At 34.7% G+C, this 21,255-nt stretch overlaps 1 protein-coding gene across 1 annotated transcript in view; it reads left to right on the top strand.

The window, feature by feature from the left end:
* The window catches only part of LOC308500954 (uncharacterized protein), a gene marked incomplete at both ends in the record, with an annotated part of 309,027 nt that extends 288,137 nt beyond the window's left edge, over window positions 1–20,890 (top strand). The window contains 2 exons of the mRNA XM_081056445.1: window positions 10,583–10,789; window positions 20,780–20,890. Of these exons, the coding sequence (XP_080912571.1) occupies window positions 10,583–10,789; window positions 20,780–20,890 (318 nt within the window). The remainder of the gene's footprint in view (window positions 1–10,582; window positions 10,790–20,779) is intronic.
* Between the last annotated feature and the right edge of the window lie 365 nt (window positions 20,891–21,255).

The following is a 21,255-nucleotide window of genomic DNA, read 5'->3' as shown; positions in this document are numbered from 1 at the left end:
AATAATGTCATACATGTTACTTCTCTGTTCAAAAATGTCCAATGGTTTCCCAACTCATTCAGAGTAGAAACCATAATCCTTAATGGTCTACAGGTCCCTAAATGATCAGGCTACTCCGACTCTCCCTGCTCTGATCTCATCTCCTGTTTATCCCTTTGCTCACATGCTTTCAGTTCCTTTGGTCTCTTTGCTTTTTCTTGAACCTAAGGCAAGGATACTCAGAACCATTATACTTGCTGTTCTCTCATTTCATTATGCTATTTTCCCAGTTATATAAATGACTCATGCCATCACATTTTTCAGACATTAACTCAAATGTCTCTCTCACAGAGGCTTTCCCTAAATAAAATAGAAATTCCAAATGAAATAGCAACAAAACAGTCCTTTATCCTCCCCCACTTCACCCCACTACCTACTCTCCCACCCTGTTTCCTTTTTCTCCATAGCACTTACCATATATTTAGTTATGTATTGTTTGTTTTCTTCCCGGAGAATGCCAGCTTAAGCAAAACAAGGACTTTGTTTCTATGGTTCAAATCTGTATCTTCATAATCCTTTGGTACAAAGTAGGATTTCAGTAAATACGTTTTGAGTAGATGCTTGAATGAATAAACTAATGAATGAATATGCTTTAAACAAAGCCTTTTACATAATGAGTCCTAAATAAGTTTATTTATAATTCTATTCTTAATTAATCTTTCCCAAAATAGTTACTGGTGTGATCAATTTTCTGTATGCTATTTTTCTTCTTCTTTTTTTATTCTGCTCTGGAAATTCCATGCTCAAAGAGAGAACTACATTCAAATAAAGCATAAGATCTAATGTAGAAGTGTAATGATGGAATGGGAAACTGACAATATCCCTTGAAATTTCAAAAAGTGTTAACATTCTAGAAACTGAGAGTCACTGAAAGTCACTAAAGTAGAAGTTGGGTTAAAAGATTAATGTGAAATCCCCCATTCTTTTTATTTTTTAAATAAAAAATATGTATCTTCACATATGTGGTAATTTTTCTCTCCCTTCTTCAAAATCCCAGTCCAGGAGAGATTTCCAACATAAGCCATCTACTTTTATCACTCCTAAACATGATTTAACGGTCCTCAAAAGCCTTTAGAATTTTTAATCTCTCATATGGCATTTAAAACTATTTTAAATTATAGTTATTTGCATTTGTATATCACTTCCCTTATTAAATTGTAAGTTTCAGAAAATATATTTTTCTTACATATCTCATGACATCTAGTTTGCATGAGTGACTCAGAAATGTTTTTTTTTTTTTTTTTTTACTAATAAAAAGATCTAGTCTTGAAGCACCAATGACACACATCGATTTATATTATAATTGCGAAAAATACCCCCAAAATATTTCCTGTTCCTGTAAGGGGAAGATTTAAATTAAACACAGTATTTTTTGCCATTAAAACCTTAACATCTTTATCAACTCTGCATGAATATGGACTTAGTTCATCTTTTTTTGTCTCTTCAGTTTTCTTATAAAGGTAGAGATGTGTTATTTATTTCCTTTGCTTCAGATTTAACATCTATGAAATCAAAACAATACTTTCTTTCTCATAGGGCTGTTTAGTGAGGCAATTAATTACCATATAAGGCATTGTGACTCTGGAGTAAAGGTTTAATATGCGTGCAAAGAGGTATTATTCCAGGAGAGTTATGACATGGGCAATCTATGGCTTGTGGGTGGAGTAGGCGGGGTAATGTGATAAGATAGCAGCTGAACAAACTCTTAAATTAAGAAACAGAGGGTGAAAACTTGCTTTGTAGAAAGTTGGTAGAGAGTTCACCTCACTGATACTTCTGAAGGAATGCCCTTAGTTATTAGAAAACCGACATAAAAGAGCATACCAATTGTGCAGTTGGCATAAATGAATCAACTTCAGTGGCTTCAATGATAGGCATGACAAAAACAAAACAAAACAAAAACCAGATTGCTTTGAATATTGAATCAACTTAAATTACGTAATTCATTTATTTATTCCTTCAACAAATTATATGAAGTACCACTTATAAGCCAGGTCCTATTCCCTTTCCTCATGAAGCTTACCTTTGTGTGCAGAAAGACAGACATCAACAAGGAAATATATAGTATGGTTGGTAGCAGCACTTATGGTAAGTGTTATGATGAAAATAAGACAGAGTATGGCTGAGGATAGAGACGGTATTTCATACAGGGGGGTCAGGAAAGACCCCACTGATAAGGTGACATTTGAGTAGCATCTGGAAGGAACGAAGTGAGCCCAGTAGCTGGCTGGGGAAGATTCCTGCAAAAGCCATTGCAAAACCTCACTTTCCATGCTGAGTGTTTGCTAAGTACACTCTTGCTGCTACCAGTTCTCCCTCCTAGATTTTCAGCCAATTTATATTACTTAATTTAGTTTTTGGAACAAATTTGGTTAATCTGAAAATAAATTATAATTCATACAGTTTTGCTCATTTAAGCTGACACAAAAATATTCGGGCAACTAAATAAGGGGGTCTTTCGTTCTGCAAATAAGATGAAATACACACACATGCATACACATAAAGACAACCCTTCCCCCATCTTTTGTTTGTCTTACACTTTGGTATTTTTCTATCATTAGAGAAAATTAAACCAAAAGATGGGCTAAGCACCAAGTATTAGTCAACAGTGGCCATCTTTTTAAATGAATAATTCCCTGACAGGGGGGAAATCCCTTTGCTTCAATAACTTCCACATCAAAGCAGAGGTAGATGTGTCTGCTGAACAATTATTTTAGAAAGACAAGGCCAAGAATCTTCATATTCACAGACATCTGAAGCCAACTTTACCAATGATTTAGTGGCTTTAATGGATTTGACAAAACTTTAGCCAGGTCTATGCACATTCCGAGTTTGCTCTCCCCAAAATGACTTTTCCTTCTTATCTTGAGAGAAAAAAATATAGTCAAATTTCTTGCTTTCTGATAATTGTATTAAACTGGTTGTCTTAACTAAGTCAGCTCAATTATTCTTCTGCAGTTCCATGAGACCAGGAACTAAAATATTAGAGCAAATAAATATACAACTTCCAAATTTGATGTTTTTCTTTTTTTTTCTTTCTGGAATTCAGGGGAAGAAAAGGAGTCTCTTTTTAAATTTGAAGATCTGAATATTTTGTAAAATTCTGGTTGTGATGTGTATGTTTTACACAATCTGACTTTAGAATTAAAGAATGTTCTTCCTGTATCAATAGAGTGAAGTTTATGAGTGGAAAATACTGCTGGCCACGTCATTGTGACTACTTTACATTAAATAATGTATTCACCACTTGTAGGATTTAGCTCAAAGAATGGGGGTGGCTAGTGCAAAGACGGTTTGCTTTTTTCCTTACCTTTCTCCTTCCTGCATCCTTTGATTGCCCTCTCCATTCCTAATCTCAGATCTGTAGTAGAGGGTTTTTCCCATTGTAGTCCACTCTTCAGATTGGCACCCTGTCCTTCACAAGCACTGTGAGGAGGGAAGCAGAGAGTGGCAGAGGCCTGCTGCTCTTTGCTTGCACTCACTCTGAAACAAATCTATAGTTTGCTCATATGTAGTTGGCACTGATACCATGGTTAATATTTGCATACGTATCCATAGGCAAAAACCTTGGAAATACTGCTAAGACCTGTGACTCTCAACTTGCATGAAATAACCTGTATCTTTTCTCTGCTTTTAGTTCTATTTCCAGGAGCATTGAGAAATTTCATAACCCAGAAGTCAAGTACTTTGTGGTTTCCTAGTGTGTTTTTTAACAATTTTGCAGTAGTGGTATGAAAAGCACATATTTTTGCTAATAGATGCAAGATGTAAAATCTTGGCATTACCAGAACTAGAGATTTTCACAATAAAAAAAAAAGTATTATATAATGTGTATATAAACACATATGGATATACATTAGCCTTTCCAAAATTGCGTAATTTCTATCTAAATTAAGCACAGGTAATTTTGTTTAGAAGTATGGCTTTCTGGCACTGTAACATAGTTTATCACCCTTCTCTAAATTGGTTCAAATTTACTTAAGTGCTTGTTCTACACTCTTAATGGTTATGTTAAAGAAACAAAAATCAAGGCATAATCATTTTATTTACCTAATTTATTTATAGGTAATCTTCTATTAAATTTTTGTTCTTTATTTCAAAGCAACAAACAAAATGAAGAAATATGCAAAATCACTGATATACATAGGATACGTCGAAATAAAAATATATAGATGAAAAGTGAAAACATTACCAGATATGCATATTGTTCCAAAACTTCTGATGTTATCCAAGGTTTTAGTGTTTAAGGTCGTAGATTAGATTCTTATGTGAGCCAGCTATGTCTTTGTCTGAAATGTAGATCAAAGAACAGCATCCATTTTTATCATTTGACAACGAACTACTGCTGTATCTTTCCATCCTGTGAACAATAATTACCATTTTTACTAGACACAAATCTTTGAAATTTTGACATTTTTTATTTATAGGTATATGATATTGTGGAACTAGAGACATGATGTTAGTCATACATTCGTACTCATTAATTCTAAAGAAAGGCATTGCTTTCTATACTAAAATACAGCATTTATGCGTAAGATACCCATTTTACTGAGACCCAGTTTTTTAATGACATGTTCTCAAAAAAAAAAAAAATGGTGAAAAAAATCACAATCATCCGTCACAACTTATTTGGAGTTCTAAGCTTCAAATACACAGGAGAACAACTGGATCATCCAGTATGACCTAATTTCCTGACCCTGGTTCCCTCTTGCCAACTTTCCATACTTGTAAATAGAGTGCAAACTCGTGGAGGAGAAAAGAAATCCACCCAAGAGCTGTTAAAATTGAATCTATGCAGTAAATCTATGTACCACTGTGTAATTATAATAACATAAACAAATCTACTGTAAGGACATTCACATCAGACCTAATTTCATGCTGAACTATTATAATGCAATTAACAGCCTCAGAGTACTGTTTTAATTAAGCTCTGTTGTGAAATATGCAGCATTTGAACCTGTTCCGGCCTGTTTCATCTACCATTGAATTACTGCCCTTAGCTTGTTTTTCTGCTGAATGATGAATTTCATTTAAGGATTACTGTTTGTGGATCTGGCATTTTGTGGGTTCTTCCAAGCTTTTGTGCCTCCAGATAGAGGCCAGCTTTAGCTCCTCAGAGGTGTCCTATATGTGTAGTCTCTCGACTCCCTTGTCTCAACAGATTTATTAACTCACTCTGGGTTCTCCTGGAAATGAGGGACAGATTTGATTGGTATAATGAAAGAGATTTCAGATGACAGGAGAGTTAACTTGTGGAGCTAACTTCAGATACTGGAGGGCACAGGAGCTGTCTCTGGCCTATCATTTTGTAGAAATACTGAGGGAACTGCAATTTTGCATGGATATTATTTAGGCTGCCAAATAGTTTAACATTACTCACTAGAAAATGGGGAAAAAAGGCATCTATAGAAAATGTAGTTTTAGAAAAATCACATCCGGCTTCCTTCTTTTTATCCCTCACCTACTCTAAGTGAGAATGTCTAGATTGTCTGGTATTTATTTGCCTTAACAAATCTTTTCCTCTCTCTATTTGAATTGCCTCATGGCCTGAAATAAAATTAAATGGGAAATATTACATGTGAACATTTAGATTGGTGATCAAATCTCACAGGTCAGTTTGTTGAGCAGCTTGTTACTCAACAGCTAGTTTTAAAGAAAGAGTTAAAAGTAAAAAACAAGAACAGAGTTGCAGAGAATCATGTTCTCCCACATAGATTATTTAGAAATGAACCAGGGAACTGAAGAAAAATCGAATGGTGATTTCTTCATCACTCCTCGCCTCCATGTCCATCCTCTGATCTGCTTCCCTTCTGGTTTAGTTCCTGTTATAAAATATCCATGTTCTTTTTTTTTCCTATTTTTTTTTTTTTTTTTTTTTTTACCTTGCCCTACTTTCTTAACCCTAGGGAGGATTTTTAAGAAGGTTTCAATGCTGAGCATCCCCAATTGCTTCAGGCTGTCTTTGGTTGTAAGTCAGAATATAAAGCAATTACCCGTAGGGTAGGATGTGTTCATGGCCAATGGGAGAATGTTCAATATAGTAGCAGGTAACTGAAAATATTCTTTTCTGCGTGAGCATCTGGTTCAGATTCTTAACCATTTCTGTAAGATTTTATGGCTCACTTTCCCTCACTTCTGTTGCGTCCGCCCTTCTTCTTTTCCAAAAGGAGGTGTGTACTCATACTGCAAAATAATAGGGTTTAACTTGATCCACTTGCCTCCTTATTGATACCGTGTTTCCCCGAAAATAAGACCTAGCCAGACAATCAGCTCTAATGCGTCTTTTGGAGAAAAATTAATATAAGACCCGGTCTGACTTTAATATAAGACTGGGTCTTATAATATAACATAATATAACATAATATAATATAACATAATATAATATAATATAATATAATGTAATACCGGGTCTTATATTAAGTTTTGCTCCAAAAGATGCATTAGCACTGATTGTCTGGCCAGGTCTTATTTTCAGGGAAACAGGGTAGGTATTTAATTATTCCAACTATCTCAAGAGCCACTAGCTAGAAATTGTGGAAATAACCACAATCGCTTTAGATATAGAACTTTATGATTCCCCAAAAGGGGAGAAAAACATACCCCAGTATTTTTTTTAGTTAATCTTAAATCTAAAGAACCTTGAGAACTTTCCATGGGATATTAGTAAAATTAAATGCCTGTAGTAATTTGGATGCTGCCTCTGTTTCTGTTTTCCATGACAAACTACCCTTACCTTTTCTGAGTCAATAGGATATTTGCAAAGTTCCTGCTCAGACCAAGGGTACAAAAATCTTCCTTCAGATTCTTCCATATGAGCACCTAATGGAAGGGAAAATTCAGCATCCAGAATCGCGGCCTGATACATTCACGTTCTTCATCCACACATTAACGCGCAAAGATAATAGTGTACTATGTGATCAAACATTTTACCACATGGAATGATCAAAAGCACACAGGCTTTAGAGTCAGACCAACCTGGGTTCAAATATCACAGCTGCCTGATTATTGTTGGGATCTCAGGGGACTATCATACGCCTCTTTTCCCCACCTGAGCTATTTGAGAAAATTAAGAAAAGACAGGAATCAGACCAAGGAAATAAAAATGTCAGCCTCATTACTGATAAATCTGTTAGGAAGATGTGGCTCTAGACCAGTAGCCAAGTGGGCTTGCTAATTCATCACCCCGTAATGAAGGCGACTTGCCACAGACATAGCTGGAATGCGAAGTTATGCTCAGAAGAAGCCTGCTCTTGTTAAAACTAGACTATGGATGAGTGGAAAATGTGGGCACTTCCTAGGGGCAGCCTGAGTTCAGAGAGAGAGAGAAAAGAGAAAGAGAAAAAGAGAGAAGGAGGAGAGAGAGAGAGAGAGAGAGAGAGAGAGAGAGAGAGAGAGAGAGAGAGAGAGAGAGAATCTTATTCTGATTTCTTGTTTCAAAATCACCAGGCTGGAGAGTAAGTCAACCTTGTGGAGAGATAGCCCGGAGTGTAGAGGAATCTAAATTGGAGTAATAAGGATTATTACCTGTTATAAATATCATCATATAACTGTGCCTTTGGGAAAGTTACTTAACATTTCTGAGCCTCATTTTCCTTATCTGTAAAATGGGAATGATAATGTCAACTTGACAGATTTCCAACATTAAATAAAAAAAAAATAAACATGTATGTGTGTGTGTTCGCATGTGATTGTGTTAGTTGCCCACCTCAAGGCCTGTCACTAAATAATGCTGATTTACTTTCTAATCTATCCATTCCTTTTTCTCTTAGATCTGTCAAAGAAGTCCGTGGCAGAAGGGAATTCACTCCTCTCTTTCTAGGATTAGAGATAGTTGAAAAGGAGAGGAAGAAGAAAATGCATATCAAAGTAAACAAGAATTATTTTTAAAAACTACTATGCACAGTGTGCTGCCCAAATTTTAAGTTCATTTACCTTTTTAAAGAAATCAGCTTCCAAAAGAAGAGTTGTTGTTTTTCAGAAATATGTGTACATCTTTATAGTCCTTTAAACGTGTAAATGGTGTCCAGGGATGCAATCTGGATTTTTTTTTTTTAACATGACATTTCCAGACTGAGAATCTTCCATCTATCCAGGCTCCCATTTAACTTCTATCGCTCCAGTATTTCGTGGAATGAGCAGAGACCCTATGTTTCTCCAGGACATAGCATGCTTGCTCCCATCCCTTTCCTTTTACTCTGCTTTGCCTGAAGTTTATCCTTTGACATCCAGAGTCTGGGAACCTCAGTGAGTGGGCTGACTGTAAAGGACAGAATGACAGACCTCCTTAATACCTGGCCTGGAGCTGTGTGCGCAGGGTAGGGGACTGGGACGCCTCAGGCTAGGAAGTTCTGATTCTACTTCAATGAGCAGACTTTTTGAGGGGCCTGAAGAACAGCCGTCATCATCCACCTCCTGATTTTACCTGGGGAGGTGTGATGTCACTTAACATCTTCACCAGGCTACTATGCAGATGAAAAATTAATTATATAAATTGATTTATGTTCTCATCGTTGCTACCTCAGTTTTGATGTAGTTCAATAAATTTCTCCTTTAGATTTATTCAGTGCTAAACTGATTATTGGCCCTCCTCAGACCTGTCCTGCCTGCTTGGGATAGTCCCATTTCTGTGGCATCACTGGCCAGTGGTGTCTCATGCTTGTTGTCACCTTTGAGGTATCTCTTTGACTCACAGCTCATGCCTAGCTAGCACCCACACTTTGATGATTCTACCTCAGGAAAAGAAATTATTGACTCTGTCTCCAGTTCAACCACCACTGCCCAAATTCAGAGTCTCTCCATCTACTTTTGGTGAGATGATCTCCAATCTCTCATACATCTGGTCTACCCTTCACACTGTCTTCTGCTCACTACTCTGAAATACAAGTCAAATCGAGATCAATAACTTCCAGCAGATTCTCCCTTTATGAATTATGTTCAAAATGCCTTAGCACACACAGCATTGGGCATTTTCACAGCACCAAATTATGTTTGCAGCCTCACATCCTCTTCCTCACATCTCTCTTATAATCCAGTCCATGGACCTTTCATTGGCCCTTAAGCCTGCCATGCAATTTCGCACCTCAGTGCTGGGTGAGGACTGCTCCCTTGCCAGAGCACTTACAACACTTTTCTTACCTATTAACATCCCTGTAAGGTTTTGAGATCCACAATAATGTTCCTTCTGTGCACTCATCACAATGAAACTTGTTTTAAGTTAAAAGTATGCCAGTCTCTTACTGTGAATTCCTGCTAGATTGTTAGTTCCTGAAGCCTATTTATATTTTATCAAAAACATAGAATGGATCCTCAGTAAACTTCAGTTTTTAATTGTATCAGTCCTTGATCTTTTCTCTCAGTCAAGCCATTTCAAGATCTTTACTGCTTCTTTGCCTGTTCATCCAGATTTTAATCTTATTATAGTCAAAGGGAAAAAAAAAATCACTAGATTTATAGCTAGAATCTTTGGAGTTTGTTGTCAATTTTGACTTAAACTGTAATTGGCCAGGACTTTTTTTCATATTATTAAATCTTTCCATATTTCTGAGGTTTTAATATATTTGTAAATCATCTTAGGAAGTGTTAACTTCAGAGAACATGTTTGGTATAGACTTTCTGCAATAGCAGATAAATATTTTCTGCCTCAGAAAGAGCCAGTGAGGAAAGAAATCCATCAAATATGTTCTTCTATCTACTTTTGAAACTACCTGCAAATATGGAAATTGGACATTCTAGAAAGCATCTGTATAGCTCAGCAGTTGTAGTAAAAGATAACAAAGATATCTGTAAACCACAGGTTTACCAGTTTTAAACAAATGTTAGAGCAATATACTATAATTTTCATCACCAATATTTTAAACAAGCAATAGAACAGTGCCTTTTCAATTCATTCATAATTCAATTTACATTAATGGAGGCCCCACAAGGTACATTGTATTGGACAATGGAATTGTTACCTGAGAATTCCTACCAGAAAATAATGTTCATCAAAGTACAACAAAACTTGGTGTTGTCACGAAGGAAAAATGGTAGGTACATATCTAAAGTATGCAAAATTCCTGCCCTGTGTACGTCAGTACAATGTATCTTTAATTTATCTTGTACACTCTTTCAAGATTGCCAAAGACTTAGCACTTAGCACAGTGTGAATACAGAAAAAAGAGCAGAGTTCTTTTAGATGGGAAAGCACAAACACCATTCATAAAACCATTCGTAAGAATTTTTTTTTTTTTTTAATCAACACTGTCATTGTTGCAGCCTGCTTTATCTTCCTACTTTGGGTTAATATGGGAACCAATTACAGATTCATCTGTGTAGAATTAACTTTATGGAGCACACACTGGGGATTTGTCTATCTTCACTATTTAGATATATGTCATAAAAATATGCATGGAATGGAGTTCAGGCACTGCAGATGGCAGAGACTTTCAGATTTATTGTAAAATCATTTAAAATTGGTTATGCTCTTGCCAGAAGTTAATTAATTTTTTTCCTCTTCTTTTCTGTGGCTGGGGGGTTGGTGTGGGGGGGAATTGTGTCTCACTAGGTGGCAGTGTATGATTATATCTGGAAAAGCCATGGCGTCAAGTCCAGCCTCTCCAGCTGTGACCTCCAACATCTAAATGAAATTTCTGTGTCTGCACTTGGTCCAGGAGATATTACTTCTCATGTATCTATATACACCGTTTATCCCAGTGGGTTCCAAGAGCTATACCGCCATTTTCTCCGACTCCCTGATGGTGCTATTGTTGAGGTATGTATATGTTGAGGTATGTACATGAAAATATTTAATGCAAATGTTGTGTATGTTATAGTGCACAAATGTCTGTGTGTGTGTGTGTGTATGCGTGTGTGTTTATACTTGATTTCAAGGTTTCAAATTACTTGGCAAACATATTGCAATTAATATTTCTGATACCATAGTGTCTTTGAAGATGTATTTTAATGTTTTCCTAAATAAATAAAGTTATGACATAAATAATAATAATAATAATAATAATAATAATGATAATGTTTCTGAACATAGCCATGTGGAAGAAAGGCAAGAAACAAATCAAGTAAAATAATTCAGGATTCTGCCTATGAAAACTTTGACTCAGTGAACATTTGTACATCAGTATATTAATGAAGAAGGGTTCTCTGAGTTCATTGACACTTCAATACCTCAGGAAAGCCCTTCGCTAAAATGATCTGACGCAAAGTAAGATGGTGGCACTTCTTTTTTCTTCTGAGTCTCTGCCCAACTGATATTCGAGCAAATGCTAAACCAGCATTCCTCGTTTTTCAAATCCCAGCAAATGCAGAGGCACAGCAAATGCTCACTCTTGAACCTGCAGTCTAAACTGTACCCATTTACTTCTTCATGTTCATGTTCCCTGCCTTCTGCTCCATGAAATCCATGAAATCCACTTCTAATTGACCTTTGCACCTTCTCTAACATGACACATGCTACATTTTATTGTTTAGCCTTTCTAAATTTGTCCCCAGCATTAAATTGTATCTCCTAGAGGACAGGCATCATAAAACCATCCCACTGCATATTGAAGATCTGGCAAATTTTCTTTCAGCCACCTGTTTGGCTATTCAACTACTTTCCCACACCCTTCATATCTCTCCTGACCCCTAACAAGTACTGCCAGGTCTATTACTGGCCTTTCAAACTATAAAACCTGAAATCAGAAAGAATTTGAGACTGGTCTTTTGCAACCTCAGTGAGAAACAAAATTGACATATTATCTTTCCCAAGGATGTATGCATTATAAAGAAATTTCAAATGTCAGCACTTAGGTAGATTATACTTTCTGGATGAAAGAAACATCCATTAGAATTTAAAAATTATGATTTATAAGTAGTCACCTACTTGGATTAAAGATAACTTTGACACTTGAATTCCCCATTCCTGTACTAGATGCTTTGCTGATGCTTAAGAAAATCTATTAAATGCATTGAATTTCTGGATGCCAAAGTGTGCTATGTGATTGGTAATTAGGCACCGCGATCTGCCATTGATGTCCACATTATGTGAATTGAGGGAACCTACACCTGGAAAATTACTTAGACCCACTTAGATACCTGTAAGATCCATGCCACATTTTGATTAAATATTCTGATATGGGAGGAAACAGGTAGCTGTGTCTGGGCCTAATTTATTTACAAATTTCATATGGCAATAAATCTGAAAGAAAAATGACTAAAATTTTTCTTCACCCTTATAAATTGAACTCTATTCTCAAAGGTTTTGTGGTGGGTTTTAATTAAATAGGGTATCTTGTTATCTAAGTTCCTTTTGCATTTAACACAGCTATTACTTGTACTGAGAGCGATTTCTAAGCTTCTCTTTACTCTGATATGAAATATAGGTCACATATTAACCTCTTCTTTTTTCTCAGGAAAACTCCAGCACTTTATGTTTGAGCAAATTATCTTCAAGTTTTTATTTTTGTGGCAAACTATGCTTTTGGAACAGAGTGATTTCTGCACTAAAGAGGTCAGATTTCACGAGTCTGAAGTAGAAGTTGCATTACAAACAATCTTTCCTCCGGATTTGTGTTCACCATTTTTTTCATCCAGGCCTGTGACCCAAGATGGCCAGGCTCTTACAGTGTTCTCTACATTTTGCTTTTAAAGAAATCTCCATGTTTGTCAGAGTTGGTCATTGGTCTGCCAGGCAATGAGCACCTCTTTTTAATTGTATTTTTATCTTTTTATCAGCTTCTCTGAAATCAGCCATTCCATAGTTTCTCAGCAGAGCAATGCTTTGCTTCTGCTCAGTAGGTAGGGATATCATGAGGTTTTTTTTTTTTTAGTACAAAGTTACTCTAAAGTTTTTAGTGCTACAAAACCTAGAAACCCAGGCAAGACTAGTGCAGATTCATCAAGTCACAAATAAGCTTCTCAATCCCAGGGTATCCGCCGCAATTAAGAAAGTCCTTGGAGCATTAGTTGGGTGGAATGGGAAAAGGGCTTTTTGTCATTAGAGGCAGTGTCGCCTGGTGGTCTGAGCGGAGAAGTGGGAGTCAGGAACTCCGCGATCTAACAGAGGCTGTGCGAGGCCCTGCTGCGCAGCTTCAGGCAAATCTCTGAGCCTCAGGAGGATGGGCTCACCTACTTTGAATCTCCCCTCTGAAGAGCTCCTTACCCAGGGCCAGGAGATACACACAGCAGGAAGCCTGATTCCTTGTCTGCAAAATGAGAATATTAAAACTTGCCTAAATAACAGATTAACCAATTAGTGATTGTTAAGTGCTCTTCTGATAGAAAGCAGCAGGAGAGGAAAGGCAAAACCAAAAAACGGAAACACAATTTTCTTGTTAGATGGGTTTTACTCAGCTCTGGATTTCTCTTCTGCTCTTGAATCTGAATGACCATCCAGTGCAAGAAGCAGGTGTGGAGAGACTGGACCTCACCTTATTACCCTCAATGAGAAGACAGCAGATGAAGCTGACTGTGTATTGCAAGTCTGCATGAAGCTTTGAATAAATGGGGACAGGGTTTCATATTTTGTCCTCGAATCAATGAGCTGCAGGGCAAAACATCATACAAATAACTGCGAGTTTTCACCTTTAATGCTTCTATTTTAATATCTTTCAGAAAAGATTATTTAGTGTATTTGGAAATTCCCATATCTATCTTTTGCAATGACTAATATGCAGTGTGTGTGTGTGTGTGTGTGTGTGTGTGTGTGTGTGTGTCTGAGAGAGAAAGAGATACACAATAATGTGAAAGAGAAATCAATAGGTAAATGCAGAAAAATTGGGATCTACAGAAAATGTTTGTTAAACATATATAAATTGTTGATAGCTTATATCTTTAGGGGAAATTTCCTCTCTCCAATTTTTCCTTTTGTTGAAAGTCATTGTCCATGGGAAGGGACAGAGTCATCCTTGTGTTTCTCATCTTTCATAATTTTAAGCTGAACCCCCCAAAATATTGATATTAATTGATTTATGCAAATAGAAGTCATGTTTTTATTTCCCAGATTTAGAACACTTTACATTTTGTGCACAACACCTGCAGAAGAAGATGCAGAAAGTCCTCTGGGCACTTTTGCTTACATGACAATATTTCCTTACATGAAAATAAACTTTAAAATGAAGTAGTGATAGCAATAGTTATGGCTTTGTATAAAATATTGCCCAAAATGTCAAGTACAACAATGTCTTTTTTTCCGGATTTCATATTCAAACTTAACAATTGTCGCTTTTATTGGTTTTATTTTTTTTTAACAAGATCCTGCTACTATATCCCTTTTTCCTTTCACTAAGAATGATTCGCTGTTTTAGTGAACTGCAGGGATCATCATTTTGTTATGTCTAAAATGTAGATCTAATCATAAGAATATTTAAAAAACAATGCAAAAGCAAAGAGGAATTTAATTATTAGATTAGTATTAGACTATAATATCACTTATAAGATATTTTCCTGTAATGAAAAGTCTTAAATAGACACACTTACTAATAATTTAAATATATATAGGAATTTATATCTCTTTAAATGTTACTTTAAAAATTATTCATATATATATATATATGTCAAAATAAGTTGTTTTATTTGTTCCTAATAATTAGGTCAATGTAACTTGCTATGAAATGGTTTGCCTTTCAAAAAAGTAAGTTAGATTATTCTCTCCTCAGGTTTGATTTATCTTTTTTATGTATATTATTGGTAATCTGTAAGAAGAAAAATAGCACATTTAAAAAAATTAGTACACTATAATAAATACAACAGATTTCATACATTTTCAGGAAATGTAGCTATTTATTTTTTAAGAACAATTTCCTTAGCAAACCATGAAAGATTGCTTTTATTCTATTTATTATATATTGAGATGTGATTTTAGAAACATTTTAGAAATTCTATAGGTCTTTTTAAAAATAACTACTCTTGTCCAATCTTATAAAATACTAAATTTCTCTAACCTTCATAGGTACTCATGATTTGAGACAATTATTCATTAGTAATTCTTATTATTCAGAGGTCTCATATTTTTATTTGTGTACATAAGGAAAAGTATAAAAAAAAACATATTTTTGAAAATACTTACAAATAAAATAATTCTCAGGATCTTAGATTTATTTTGACTTGCCAAAATTGGAACTTAACGAAAGCCATAGAAAAAGATTTGTTCTATTATTGTATCCCTATATCTATCATAAATAATATATACATATGCTGTATCGGAGAAGAAAACTTTCCTTGCATTGTGTCATAGGAAATGTTTTAAGAGGTAAATTTGGTGTAAAGAAGCCATTTAAAAAATAAGCCTTGACATTAACTAAAGCATATGGAAAATTTCCAAATATAAACATTGCAGAGGTGAAGAAAAAAATCTTTATTACACAGTTGATAAAGATTAAATATTTTACCTTGAATAAAAACATGTTCACTTTTAATTCTGCATATTTTTTCTCTCTTATTGAATTGGATTTTGGAAACCATACCTTGAAGAGTGAGTTAATGTGGAAACACATTTTTTATGGTTCTCTTTATTTATTAATATTGTTACTAAAAATTTGGAAGAAAATTGAGTTTTTGCATTATAAATATATTTTAAATCCATGCATCAAAAAGTCAATGCTTGAGAAGAGCATTTTTAGAACATGCCATAGTACTACTAATCAATGATTTTTATCTTGACTCCATTTGACAAAGCTGCCTAAGACTGATTTCTTTAAAAGTCACACATAACACTCATGAAAAAAGCCAAATAAGCGACAAAACCCTTAACATAATTATATTCCTGATATTTATACACAGAAATATCATGAAAATATCTTGGTGCATTTTATAATTGTATCAATATTAATCTAAAAACTATCTAGCAATGTATTGATTTCTTCTCTGCAAGAATCCACAGATATAAGAGTATGAGTTTCTCCTTTTAAGCGTATGAACAAGTTCTTCCATAATTACCCGAAAAAAATTATTTAATGATAATACGATAAAACAATGGATGAATTGGTTCCTTAGAGTCAGTTATTTTTACATATTTGTATTATATAGATTATTTTTAATTGTACATTTTCTAAAACACTGACATAAAATCATACAAGTTTATTTTATGTGCAAAATCACATATAGTATGCTGAATGACACTTAAAAGGAATGAAACAGTAGCACTAGCTTATTTTCTGAAGCTATCTTGACACTAATGCTAAATTACAACTCGGAAACATCTAGCATTTTTACCTTTATGAGAAAAGGCTTTTTACATATTTAACATAATTCCAAGGAAAATAAACTGGAATTATGTATAAAGATATGTACATTGTAACCAAAGGGCATTTATATTCCCCTGTAGAATACTTACAATGATTTTATTGCCATTTTGTGTCATTTTCTAAAGGATATAAAATACAGCCAGTAAACAAACTAGACTTTAGATTTAAGGTGACAGCTGCTCCTTCAGAAACAATATTCAGATATTTAATCTTAAGAACGTTGAATATTTTACAACCAAGTATACTTTTGCAAAAAATGAAAGGACGGTGTGCTTTGGCTTAAAACCTTTGCAGCTGTAATGATCAATATAGCCTCCACTACCGACACTCCATGACCACTAAATCTCAGATAATAATTCCAACATCAGCCCTTACTTAACTGTTTGAGGAAATTAACGCCTGCATTCGACTTTATGAAAATGCAAAACATCCTTTTTCTAAAATAATGTTGATTCAACTATTATTTACACCGTGTCATATTATTTCCAGTTCTTTTTTGAAATTTATAGTTGTGATCTAATTTTAATAGACTTTTTACCTCTAATTTAGATTGCTGTACTTCAGGTATAAGAACCTGAATTCCTCTGAGGAAAAATTCCATTTCATTACAGAGCCACGATGGCTTTGACTAGGCCTCCAAATATTGCTGTGTCGCTGCGGTTGGTGAATTAGTGCTATGCATACATGAATCCTGTGTTAGGTGGGCAAATTAAAACAAAATCGATCTGAAATGTTTTTTTCTATTTTATTATCTCTCTTCCCTATCCTCCTTACCATATTTATAATGTCCTCTCACTGAAGCTTTATCTGTGTGTACTTTTTGGCAGCTGGATAGGACCCATTCCACCAGCTAGACTGTAAATAAAGTCAACTTCATTTTTCCAATTAGACCACTAGGATATATCTACCTCTATTAGCAGACAATCCACTACCCCTTTCTGAAGGCCTGTTTTAGGAACACAGTTTCTAAGAAATCCAGGGACTTCTTTACTTTCAAAGAGGGCCAGTCCTGCTTCAAGCACAAGACAGAGGATTTTACGCGTGCTGTTTTCTCCATGGCCTTGGGCGTCACTGTTGAACACTAAGACGATCTGAAGGATCCTTGTCTGCCTCTGCAGTGTGACTGCACTGCCTGTCACACTTCCTAGCAGTGCCACAGGTACACCCCTTACTTGCACTCTATTCAATCACAATCATAAATATCGAACACCAATAAATAAAAACATAATAAATACATAAATAGATAGGTAGATAGATAGATAGATAGATAGATAAATTAAATAAATACCTAACACCAGGGGCTGGGGTCCTGAATGGCTCATGAAGTCCTCAGTGGCTTCAGCCTCGACCACATAGTTTTCCAGGGCTAGTTTTCCTCCAGAAAAGTTAATTATGAGAGTTTTTGCCCGTTTTTGTGTTGCTTTTATGAGAGTAGAATTTAGAGTTTCTTACTTGGCCATTTTCATTGATGTTCCATATTAGTTCTAAAATCTCCGTTCTGACAGTGGAATTTACTAGGCCAAAGAATATGACAATTTAAAAGAATAGATATGTTGTGTATATTTGATAAATACTTATATGATATGCATATATACATATATATACATACATATACATGTATATCTATATATTAGTCTCCAAATTACCCTCTAGAAAGGTGAACAAATATATAGCCACAGCTGCAGTAAATGGAAAGCTTGCCCAACATTTTGATAATCGTTTTTTCATACAGCCACACAAATTATGCTCTCTGCACCATAATAAGATAGTGCTACCTTTGAAATAGGAGACTACTTTAAAATCGTGGTTCACTATCATTTTCTGCCTTTGAAAAATGCTACATGACTATGTTGTTTTTGTTTATTTTTAAAATATGGCATATTTAAAAACAAAGTATGTCATGAGATCTTTGTAATTTTAATATTTATTTTCTAGCAACATTTCTTCCTAGTAATCAATGAAACCCATAAAATAAGACAGATGTGATTATAATATCATCTGCTTATTTTTCTAGCACAAATCATTTGAAATGAATGACTCCACACAGATTGATAAAAATTAATAGTATTCTAAGACCACTTTCTAATCACATTACAATAATTGAAAAGTGACCTATCTTGCACAAGTTAACTCAGAAGTGACAACAAATCAGTTTTTTTAGCAACTAAAATTAAGGCTAGTTATATTTTATTTATTAAACAAAAGGCTAATTTATATTTTCCTCCCCAGGCCAAACTATATTTATTAATATGAAGTACATTCACACATTCAAATCATTTTATAGAAGTACATTTTTGATACTTTATGGTTGTGGTTGTGACATGGACAATGGGAATAGTGAAAACTGTAGGAGCAACTCAGAAGAACCAGTGCCACTCATGTGGTTGATTCATGGCCCTGATATTGTGCAGGGTAAAGAAATGCTTCCAGGTAATTGGTTCAGATGATAACTGGGGATGTTCCTCAAATCTCCAGTAAACAATACCCCTCCTGCTCTCATGTCCCTTCTTACCCACACACTATGGACTCTTTAAGCAATTCCTGTTAATAAAGACATATTGCTCAGTATGGAGACATCCTAATAATTCATTTCCTAGAAGATAAAATGGTGATTGAAGTTGTTACTTTGAATCTAATTCTCAACAACAAAGGAAGATTGTAAATGTCAGGAAATTTAGAAGAAAATGACCTCTAGTAAACACTGAGTGCCACCCATTTGATATTAGGAATGTGCACTTCAGAAGTTCTGGGAACAATTGGCATGATACAGCACATGAGGACATAAAAGGGAAGGTATCTCAAGAGGCATGCACAAGAGGCCGTAGAATTGTGATTCTGACTTGCATGTTTAGATAGTCTTGATAGGAAATAAAAGAAGACATCTAAATAAATGGTATTGTGGCACAGAATGTTTCCCAACAAACTTAGGTTTCAAAAGATCACACAAAAATAAGTACAAAAAAAGATATATAATAAAGAATAAATATAAGAGATGGTTAAGAAGAATGGCAGGGGAGCAAATAATGGAAAAGGACTATGAAAATGTAGGTTCCAGTGGGGAAGAGGATTCTATGAAGGCGAGGCAAGAGAGATTCAACCAGGCAGGAAAACTCAAGGTGTCCAAGGATACCTATTTTTCTTAACACTAGTTGTGTATGTCAGATATCTAACCTATTTCTATTTAATCACAAAAGGTATCCATTAACTCACATAAGTGAGAATTACAATAAATATTCTGATGAAATGGTTGAATTCAGTTCAAAAGAGGTTATTGAATTTCTCTCTCTCTCTCTCTCCTGTTTTCATTTACGGTATGTTGCCTTCTTGGGTATGTTTTTTTTAATTGGTAGCATAGCTCCAGACTTTTATTATATATGTTTATATATATGTGTATATATATATATATATATATATATATACATACACACATATATATATTATATATCTATACTTTTATTTATGTATATATATATATATATATATATATATATATATATATATATATATATATATATATATATATATATATATGTATTTCTAGTACTTGGTATCTTGGAAGGCCATTTTCATTCTCCAGTATCGCAATCTGTACCTTTCTTTCCATTTACCCACCCCTAGAGAGAGGTTTTCTGATTAGTTGGCTATATGATTTATAGCCCCACTGGGAGCTGGAAAAGTAGTTATAGAAAGAAAAAATGACTTCTGTAACCAAAAGAAGAGCCTGTCTGATAAGCAGATATACTCTTTGCTAACCAGAAGAATGCATTCGATTTGCCAGGGTAGATGACTCCCTGCCTTTCCCATCAGGATAGCCTTCAGTTCAAGGGGCCATGGGTTCTGGGGAAAACAATTCTTCAGCAGAATCCTTGTGAATGTTAGATACCTTCAAGATGTAGGAAAGACATATGAAGTCAGTGAAATTGATGATTATTATAAACATCCCAGGAATAAACCCAAACTGTGTGTGACAAGTGAAACAGGATGTTGGCATGATTTCTAGTTGTGCTCAAAGACAATTAGCCTTGTATATACAGAAAGCTTCTCTAGGGACAATGAGTTCTTACTAAAAGGAATGTTGTCCTGTGTTTTCCCTCCACATTTTTTTTCTATTCATTTCATTACACAAAAGTTATTAAAAGCAAAAAAAAAAAAAAAAAAATTCCAGTGTTGTATTTAATTTTGGTATTTTTCGGTTTTATAGAATTAAGATAATTCACTTTTCAAATATGTCTTCATTGCTAGTGACCTTGTGTTCTATATCTGAGCAAATATACGAAATTTAATTTATAGTTTTTGTATGTTATAAAATTATTGTTAAAGTCAGAAATAAAACCAAATCACAAAACCTAAATTGTAAGCTTTTGTTAAACTGTACAATTAGGTTTACAATATGACATTTCAGGGGATTTCCAAGGTGTAATTTTTTTTTTCCAGAGGAAAGTAATCACAGCTTTCATGCATTCCACCTCAATTTTTCTCTGAAATGTGGTAAAATAATGTGCCATTTTATCACCACTTTTCAGGTGTTTGGTGATATCAGTGGCTTAAAATTTATCCCCCGTGAAGTGGTCACAGCTATTCAGAAACATGTAAGTGAAATGGACAGTACACTGGAAGACACCTTTGATATTTGATCAAGAGAAATGAAAAGAATCCATTAAAATTAAAAGGTATTTTTTTCCACTAATTACATGTTTAACTCATTGTTGTATGTGAGTGAATCAACTAAGAGCCACCACACCATTTTTTTCTTCTTGTTTTCATGAAGCTTCACAATGGTGCACAGGTCATGGTGAGAAGACCAAGTCTAACTTCCTTTTCAACCTCCTGCCTCATAATATGTACTTTACTAAAATTCAGTAACCAGTATTGGAGACAATAGCTGGAAGTCATGATCATCCCAAATATATTTTGAGACAGCATAGAATACTGGCAATCTTTATTAGTTTAGTAAAAGCTGCTTGGTTTCTGTGAAATTTAAAGAGGAATAAGATGTCAT

This window comes from Rhinolophus hipposideros, assembly GCF_964194185.1.
Source record: "Rhinolophus hipposideros genome assembly, chromosome: 8".
Classification (NCBI taxonomy): domain Eukaryota; kingdom Metazoa; phylum Chordata; class Mammalia; order Chiroptera; family Rhinolophidae; genus Rhinolophus; species Rhinolophus hipposideros.
Note: the sequence above shows the minus strand (reverse complement) of the source record. Positions and strands in the feature narration are given on the sequence as shown.